This window comes from Sebastes umbrosus, chromosome 1 (assembly GCF_015220745.1).
Source record: "Sebastes umbrosus isolate fSebUmb1 chromosome 1, fSebUmb1.pri, whole genome shotgun sequence".
NCBI lineage: Eukaryota > Metazoa > Chordata > Actinopteri > Perciformes > Sebastidae > Sebastes > Sebastes umbrosus.
This window is the reverse complement of record NC_051269.1, coordinates 28,763,175-28,772,489: the sequence shown is the minus strand read 5'-3', so window position 1 is coordinate 28,772,489 and position 9,315 is coordinate 28,763,175. Positions and strand designations below refer to the sequence as shown.

General features: G+C 41.1%; 1 protein-coding gene across 2 annotated transcripts in view; it reads right to left on the bottom strand.

Moving 5' to 3' along the window:
• esyt1b (extended synaptotagmin-like protein 1b) overlaps positions 1–9,315 on the bottom strand; it is a 22,717-nt gene that overhangs the window by 258 nt on the left and 13,144 nt on the right. The window contains exons 33-52 of one of the 2 annotated variants that reach the window (XM_037768646.1): positions 8,956–9,027; positions 8,438–8,524; positions 8,207–8,353; positions 8,005–8,126; positions 7,560–7,689; positions 7,418–7,473; positions 7,149–7,290; positions 5,926–6,102; positions 5,742–5,824; positions 4,965–5,013; positions 4,766–4,855; positions 4,478–4,573; positions 4,321–4,392; positions 4,146–4,232; positions 3,908–4,054; positions 3,663–3,799; positions 2,507–2,638; positions 2,288–2,390; positions 1,907–1,956; positions 1–520 (exon numbers count right to left, since the gene is read on the bottom strand). The exon at positions 1–520 is cut by the window's left edge and continues 258 nt beyond it. In XM_037768646.1, the coding sequence (XP_037624574.1) occupies positions 493–520; positions 1,907–1,956; positions 2,288–2,390; positions 2,507–2,638; positions 3,663–3,799; positions 3,908–4,054; positions 4,146–4,232; positions 4,321–4,392; positions 4,478–4,573; positions 4,766–4,855; positions 4,965–5,013; positions 5,742–5,824; positions 5,926–6,102; positions 7,149–7,290; positions 7,418–7,473; positions 7,560–7,689; positions 8,005–8,126; positions 8,207–8,353; positions 8,438–8,524; positions 8,956–9,027 (2,007 nt within the window). In that variant the 3' untranslated portion in view covers positions 1–492. The remainder of the gene's footprint in view (positions 521–1,906; positions 1,957–2,287; positions 2,391–2,506; positions 2,639–3,662; positions 3,800–3,907; positions 4,055–4,145; positions 4,233–4,320; positions 4,393–4,477; positions 4,574–4,765; positions 4,856–4,964; positions 5,014–5,741; positions 5,825–5,925; positions 6,103–7,148; positions 7,291–7,417; positions 7,474–7,559; positions 7,690–8,004; positions 8,127–8,206; positions 8,354–8,437; positions 8,525–8,955; positions 9,028–9,315) is intronic. The other variant, XM_037768653.1, reaches the window with a different exon arrangement.

The window sequence follows — 9,315 nt, the reverse complement described above, 5'->3', positions numbered from 1 at the left end:
AATACTGAAATGGCAATCATGAGCAATACATAAAAAACTATAATCTAAAAAAAAAACTGCACTTCAAATTAGATATTCAGATTTAAAACATTCTTGCAGCAAACAAAAGCAAACAAAACAATAAAATATGACTTCATTCTTTCTGGACCGGTTCATCTTTCACTTCCTCCACTCAATCTTAAATCTCTTCATATAGTAAAGTAACCTTCAGTCAATACGGACTTTCACTTCATCCTTGTCAACTCAGCTACCTCAGCCTACTTATCTTTGGTGAGTATTGATGTGTGTGAATATACAGTGCAGTCTGATTCTATACTGCTATGTTAATACACAGAGAGCTGGGTGGATGCAGGTAAGGCTGCCACGGTGGTACGGTATGCAGAGGTGGGGAGGAGAAGGCATCAGTGTGAGCTGCAGCAGTGGCACAACGCCAGGTTGAGTAGTGACATCATCATCATCATCATTGTACTACGACATCAGCGTGCAGAGCGACTATTCAGCTTCATCTCTTAGGGTGAACCTGGAATACATAGAGGGACGAAGACTAGTGAAAACTGGCAGAATAAAAAATGTAGAAAACAGGTGCACAGTTGAGCGATACTCAACAGAAACTTTTCCTGCATGATAACACAGTCACAGTTTCTTCAAAACAAGCTTAATACACTGTTTCAGCCTCCTCGAAGCTCCACAGGAGACAGTGTACTTGTGAAACATTGTTTAACTGAGCTTATGGATGGATAGCATCAGCTATTTAGGGCTTTCAATCGATTCAAATATTTAATCGCAATTAATCACTTGATTGTCCATAGTTAATGGACTTTAATTATAAGTAATGGACGCAATTAATCGCAAAGTGGGCAAATATGATTGCTTTATGCAAATGTTTGTATATATTTATTATAGGAAATCAATTAACAACACAAAACGATGACAAATATTGTCCAGAAACCCTCACAGGTACTGCATTTAGCATAAAGAAATATGCTCTAATCATAACATGGCAAACTCAAGCCCAACAGACAACAGCTGTCAGTGTGTCAGTGTGCTGACTTGACTATGATTCGCCCCAAACTGCATGTGATTATCATAAAGTGGGCATGTCTGTAAAGGGGAGACTCGTTGGTACTCATAGAACCCATTTTCATTCACATATCTTGAGGTCAGAGGTCAAGGGACCCATTTGAAAATGGCCATGACAGTTTGGAGTGTTATTTTACTTGACGACAAGCTAGTATAACAAGTACGTATGTAAGTAAAAGTAAGTAAAACTGAGCCTGCTACAACCTAAAAATCGCAAGTTGTGTTAAAGAAATTAGTGGCATTAAAACAAATTTGCTCTAGCACGTTATTATCGCGTTAACTTTGACAGCCCTTGTTATTTTTCTATCATGAAAATGTCATTAATCGAAGCTGACCACAGCCTCTGTTCTCTGCCAGTGAGGAAACTATGAACTATTTGCAGCCGCCTTTCAATCTGATTGTTAATTGCCCTGTTGTGTTTCTGCTCTCTCTCGTGTGTGTCTTCAGGTGCCGCCCTCCCAGTTGGCAGTGTTTCTAGGGGTGTGTGTGTTGGTTGATGTTGGTGGTTAAAAAGTGTGTATTGGGATCGGTAGCTTCATTCTAGAAGGAGTTTGTTTATTTGATTATACTGTAGTCTTCTGAGTCAAGACTTTATCTGCCTGAGTTAATTACCTAGTGCCGCATTCCTTTGGGGAGTAGTTTTTCTGTTGAGGCAGTTGGTTTAGTTGTGACTATTTTAATCTATCATTAATACATTGTTATCTTTGTTTGACTCCTGTTGTCCTTGACACTCTTTCAACACGTTTGTTTTATTGTTACTCCCCCCAATCCCCTAGATCCTAAACGAATCACTTTGCTAAACTTAAACACGGTCTGCTCTGCTCACCATTCTGTGACACCAGAAATCAGGTCAACCTGGGCCAAGTCGATCTGCACCTAAAGAACAGGAATGACATGTTAACATCTCTACATACATCTCATGTATGTGCAGTATTTCTGCATGTATTCAGTGCACTTCAGAGTGAAAGAATTCAAAAGCTAGGAACACACTTCAAAAACAGTTCAAAGTTACGAGGCAGGGTTAGTATTACATCCGTACAAGTGTGGATTTAATGAAATGATCTTAATGTGAGTTGTGGAGTATCATCAGTGTCACATGTGACATTCTTTGGATACCCTGATGGTCACTTGTTAGCCTTTGGCTGCTCTATTTGTGTGCGATGCAGAACATTTTAAGCAGTATCAGAGTTGCAGGACTCAGACTGACCTGTCCAACGACGTCACGGCTCCTGAACGAGGCCGAGTTATTCTTCACGGATACACTGAGGCGTCTGAATCTCGCGTCTTCCACAGACAGATCATACTCAAACCTTAAAGAAGTCAACAAAGACAATTAGATGTGAACACTAACAAAGATCTTCACAGACTAAAAAAACAAACTGCACAGGAATATACAGACAGCACAACGAGGTAATTATTTAATTACCTCTCATTGTATTCTGGGTTGAGGTCTCTTTTCTTCACTGCGGTCTTCCTCTTGGTGGCCTTGCTTTTGTCTGGCAGCAGCATGAGGGAGACGTAGCTGTCTACTCCGTCCTTACTCTGAGACAACAGACCTCTGTACACAGAGAGAGAAAACATAAATAATTGTTATAAAATGTAAGGATATTAAAAAGTCTCAGTATATTATAGCAGTATAATAACTCTTTGTAAATTAGAGGTGTCATCTTCACTTTGTTAAATTGTAGGTTTTTCTTAAAGGGTAGGTTCATAGGTTTTCAAACCTATTTTTTTTACAATAAACAAACAGTATTTTTTTAATTAAGAGTCAGAAACTGTGGTTTCTATCAGGTTATAGTGGCTTTTTTTCTTCTTCTTGCTACGTCCACATCAGCAGTAGGATGTTGTGTGAAGTAAAGATAATAAAATCTGACTTTTCAGTAAAACATATAAACATGTCTAACTATACTGTGAGTATCCAGTTCTTGAAAATGAGACAAAAGGTTTTTGAATTTATATAATCCCCCCGACACCATCTGGACTGTGGTCAAGCCAAGTTGGATGCAATCTCAGAACCCATCGGCTATCCGTCTGATGACGGATAAGCCTCTGGGGGCGAGGGGCTGTATTTCTGGGATGTAGCCAGCGGATATCTGGGCCAAGACTTCCTTTTCCGTGCGCTGCTCATTGTTTACAGTCCGTTAGTGATTTAAGATGTGAGACTGGAGTTGAGAGATGACGTGTACGACTGGATTGTTTCACAAGGAGCCAGTTTACAAGCTAATTTTAAACCAATAAAAAGCTAAATCATCGTCAGACGATAGCCGATGGGTTTACCCACATTCAACCAAAGCCTGCTCGAACGTCATTGGTCAATACTACCCAGACTACCAACGGAAACCAGAACGCTTCTGATGTCAAAATCTTGTCCCGTTGCCTACAGATTCTGTATATGAATGCACAAACTGTTTATAGAGATTAAGTTGGATGCTGCATGGTAATCTTCTCAAAACTAAAGATGATGTTGAAGTTGTGCCATGATAATATCTGGGAAACAAACTGGTAATAAAGTCTACAGTCTCAACAGTATATTAAAGGTAAAAACACAATCTGACTGAAACACGCTATTTGAGGAAGCTCACCTGCAGGCATGGACGATGACGATGAGCTGTCCATCCTGCGAGGCGTATGCAAGAGACAGCTTCACCTGCCCAGAGCCAGTGTCAACACAGGGCAGAGTCCCTGCACTGATCATATCCACCATTTTGGAATCTAGAATCTATCGAATACAAATTCAGAAAAGGAAGTTTCATTAATGTGTCTGTTAGTTGTTATGTAATACTATACGACATGTGTGTGTGTGCATATGGGTGGATGTGTTCGTCACCTTGAGCTCAGCCCTCAGCAGGATCTGACTCTCAGGTGCGGCTCCATCCAGAGGGAACCACTGGTCCAGGACCAGCTGTGGCTCTGCTAGCAGCTCATTCATAGTCACCACCAGAGATCCCATTGGCTGGTCCCAACCGCTGGACAACTGCAATGCAAAGAGAGAGAAATGAAAAATTCACTCCAACATCACTGCTGTTAAACATCAGCTGCAGAATAAATGTAAATAAATGTCTCGCCTTTACTACGAGCATCTGATGTTTAGGGTCATGGACCAGGAAGTAGTAAGACTCATTCCACTGAGGGCTGGTGCTGCGGTCACACAGCTGGAGAGACGATGAAAATAGAGTTATTACAACAATAATGTATCTATCAAGACACTGACAATAGAGCACCATGCATCACGAGTCTCACCAGGGTTTTGTAGCTTGTTTCACCCAGAACCAGCTCAGCTCCTGCTTTGGGCTCCTTTCCGCTCTTCTTCAACTATCGAGGAAGAAGAGAAGTTTTATTAGATGACAAATCATTTTTTTTATCTGTACAGTATGTAAACAAACTGCAGGTGACTTACAGGTAATGAATGTGCTCTCTCTATGTAGACAAAGAGCAGAGCAGCGGCGGGGACAGCTTTGTTCTGATAAGACTGGAGAGTTTGAAGCTGCAGCACCTGCGACACACATGAATCACAACCAGTTAGTCCTGATGATTATTTTGCAATGTGAATAATGTGCCCTGCATGTTGGAATGTCACTACACAGCATTATGTGGGAGGCTGCTTTGTTATGGACAACGTCAATAGGGCATGTTTAAAGAATGTTTGAATAAACTGTGGGTGATAGAGCTGTAAGTAAGGACCGACCTGGTCAAGTGTGACTGAATGTGACACTGTAGGAACCCATTCCAGTATCAGGTGGACCCGCCCAGACTTCACATCATTCAGAGTGTACCACTGCAACGGAGACAAAGAAGCAGGGCAACACCCTTTGTATGAGGACATGACACAGAACAGAGTTCAGAAATCACGTGGCACGACTTCAGATGATGAATTATTGACTAACCTGATCTGTGTACTGGGATATGATGACCTCATTTAGCTTAATACTGAATCTGTGAACATGAAAACATCAACAAGATGTCTTACTTCCAGAAACAAAGATTTCCAATGTTGACATCATGGTGTATATTAAAGAGATAGTTCAGGTGTTTTGAAGTGGGGTTGTATGAGGTACTTATCCATAGTAGGTGTATTACCTACAGTAGTCAGTTCCCCATTGGAAAGGAGAAGGAAAGAGCTGTCTGACAGCAAGATAAAGCGGTGACATTATTTCAAATATAGCTTACACTTAAATGGATATTGATTTTTTTAGGTGAGTCTTTCTTTTAGGTGGCTAAAATACAGTCCACAGCAGTACATTACTTTGCTTCCTTGTTGGTACTCCTGTCTGTTTCTCCAAACTAGGGGCGTGGCGACCATCATCTTCTGTAGGTAATACACTGACTCTGGATAAGTACCTCATACAACCCCACTTCAAAACACCCAAACTATCCCTTTAATGGTATTTAATGAAAACTGTAGAAAAGCAATCAACCTCCTATATTAATACAGATAATTTCCAGGTGTTTGTAAATACACCGTGAGTAGATATTTCATAAATCCACCCACATCAAATATTCAGTTTATGTTTGGCAGCTGCTGTGAATGGCGATGCATTTCAGTGCAAATACATTTGTAAAGTCACAGGTGTATCTCTGTAAAAATCCTTACCATGCAGATCAGTGTATTCAGTATGCTACGCTTTTTATCTTGAGTACTAATATAAGCGCCTGATACACACCTGCCAAGGAAGTCATCAGAGTCTAAATCCTTATCATAGGCTTCAAACTTGATCTCCTGGACGCTGTACCCTTTCAAAACCAGCTGTTAAAAGCAAACAAAAACACATATTTGTACAAAATACTGTACATGCAGTGAAATCCAGACAACATGCAATGCTTAAACCGTCCGAGAATACTTCATACCTCATACATTTCCTTCCATGTTGGGTTCAGATTCTCCTTGATAACGTGACTCTTGAATGTGACTCCCCCGATGTTGATCTTGACATAGGGGTCGCTCTTGCCCTTCACCATGCCCCCCATCAGGTTGTCCTTGGCAATTAGATTCTGGGCCTCCAGCAGGTGAATCCTCAGCAGCCCCTGCAGGACGAAGACCGCAAATGTTACCAAACACACAGGGAGTCACTGAGCACACAACAGACATGTAGCTTGATAATGTGAAGCTACTATACTATGTATATTTCAGGGCAACCCAGGTGATCAGGCTGTTGTTCCCTCTACACAAAAACTAGAAGTATGACTAGAAAACGGGCATTTTTTTCCTTGTGGAATAATTTCTCTAAATATAAAATTAAACCTTTGTTTCTTCAAACAGACCCATATGAGTACTACTAAAATCTGACATTTTACTGCCTTTAGAAGCACATCGTGCCACTGTAGTAGGTCAATGTGAACTTTTACAAGATAGAGGATACCTTAACTTAGTTGTCTAATCTAAATTTGGTTCATAGGAACTTGTTTTTCATTATTAAATGTCCCTCCCTCACACCAGACTTCTGCACATGTATAAACGATACAATGGTTGGCACGTTTCATTTTGCCCCTCCTGTCTGGAAATTCCTCTTTCTTGATTGTAGCTGGCACGAAACAGGTACCTATGCAGAAGTTCAGCAGAACACGCACCAGACCCACCAAATCAGCAGAGGAAGCTGAAATCTCCCCCGACAGAACATAACGTGATATTTAAAGACAAGAGGAAGTCGCACATTCACAGTGTTTGGAAAAAGGCTGGGATTATTCAGAGAACCCACATGACGAGGCTGAGACCCAGCAGCATCAGTTCACCAAACTATTCACTATCTGATGACTGGGGACACAATGGATAACTAGCAAGATATTACTGTCAGTGTGATCATTTATTAGACGCATAGTTTTGATGGAACCCTGGCCTAGACATTTTTAGATAATATGGGTTATTCTTAATTGTTGAAAAGCATGACATCGTATAAGTGTTCACTTTGGCAGAGAGGTACACTGCAAAAAGAAGTGTTTTCTTATCGTTTAAAATAACAAGCAAATACACACAAAATAATTCAAAAGGAGCAGTGATGAAGAACAGATACCACTGTACAGTTGGTGGAAGCTAATTCTTCCACTCTGCTAATCAAGGCATAAACTAAACCCACCTCTTCACCAAAGTCCTGGCTGGGGCAGGTGTGTGATGGAAGAACCTCCCGAGCTTTGGGGATTTCTGTGACCTCTGCTGGCCCCAGGGTGTCAGCGGGAAGACCAGTCACTGTGGCGTGAACAAGGTTGCCTAAACCAGTACTACATTCATACACAGAGCACAGAAATTTAAACATGTTTCTTTTTCTATTCTTCCAATTTATGGATCTTTAAAGGGAATGAAGTGAAAAAGGAAATATGGTCTTATTAGCTGTGATGTGGAGCTCACCCTGCTGTGTGTGGCTGTGGGGGATGCTCTTCTGGCTCTGTTGGCTCCTCCACCAGCTGAGCAAAATGACATGGAAGGTTATGAAGGTGTAAATAGACAGGTTAAACATAATAACCACTGACTATAATGTGCTATGACTCACTGCGGCAGCAGGGAATGTATCAGATGCAGTGTGAATGGCAGCCGGCTCAGCGGGAGCAGCATCTTCTGCGGAGGCCGCCGCAGCATCTCCTGCTTCAGAGTGTTTAAACTGGCTGGATACTGCAACCGATCTGAAAATATACACTGTGTTACAAAACAGCACAGCCAGACTCCTGACCGGAACTAACAATGGAAGAAAATTACCTTTTTGTAGCTTCACTTGGATACAAATGCTTTCAAAACATGCTTTATAGGAGCATATCTGCTTGTAAATCCCACCGACAGGCACACATTTTTTAAAATGATTATTAGTGCTTGTTTACGTTTCAAATGTGTATTCATTGCTTACTTTTCTTTATATTTAATTGACACTAAGTGGTATGGTTTGGGTGTTTTTTTATTTAGACCAAGGTGTATGTGTGTATTATCAGGTGCACAACACTCACTCATCCTTTGTCAGCTCTGAACGTTTTTCATCCTCACTGACTGTGGAAGTGACCTCTATCTCTTCTTTCTTTGAACCAGTCGCAGAAGGCTGTGGAGCTTCAGTCATCCTGGAGCTCAGGATCTATCAACAATACATTTCCAGTTGTTTATTCTGTGTATAAGTGACATCGGTAATAATCCCCTGTGTGTGTCCTCTCTTACCTTGAGTTCAGCCCTCAGTAGGATCTCACTCTCAGGTAAGGCTCCATCCAGAGGCATCCACTGGTCCAGGACCAGCTGTGGTTCAGAGAACAGCTCCCTCACAGGGACTACAAGAGATCCCATTGGCTGGTCCCATGCGCTGGACAACTACAGAGATAAGGACACATTTATAATGCCAGCCAGAGGAGGAGATGTGAGAGGACGCTGGCAGCAGTCTTCAGATACACTCACCTTCATGATGAGCATCTCCTCTGTGGGGTCGCGAACCAAGAAGTGGAACGCCTCGTCCCACTGAGGTGATCTGGAGCGATCACACACCTTCAGATAGAAAAAGAGGAAAGAGAAGTTGGGGGAGGGGTGGTTCCTTAAACTGGGAATGGAATTACAAGCTCTGTATAGTCATTATACTTTGATTAAGTTGTTTCTTATCTTCTTCTTTTCTTTCCACTGGTATTTTGAACAGTCTAATGAAGGTATTAGCATGCATTACTGTAAAGCCTTGTGTCTTTTTCAATACCACCAGTGGGGGGCGCCGAAGTTTAAATTCTAAACAGCTTTTAGTCATTTATCCCATAACATTTTGAACCATTTACCAACACACTAGTTTGTTTGTTTGTAAATTGCAATGGGGACTTCATCATGACATTTTAATGACTAAATGATTAACGGAAGTATTCATTAGTGGCAGTCCAGGCTAGTATATCCAAAGTGTGTGTGTTTGTTATATGTCTTTATCATCAGTCTCATACCTTGGTCTTGTAGGTTGTTTTACCAAAAACGAGCTCGGCCCCAGCCTTGGGCTCCTTTCCACTTTTCTTAAACTGCACACAGAAATACACACAACATTATGTGAGCGGTTTGTATTCACTCTGTAATTAAAGCAACAATGGCTCGAGATCCAACTTCCCTTTCTTTTAAAAAAACCAAACATTCCTGAATCATTGCATCATAAAATGCAACAACAGTGATTGTGTTGCTTAGCAAGCAGCAACTATTTCTGAAAGTCTTCATTTATTTTAATCCAGTGATTACTAGAAGGAATTTTCCACTTTATCCCAATCTGTTTATCAACATGAGCTTTCCAAACTGTTGTCTGTCTATAACTCAGA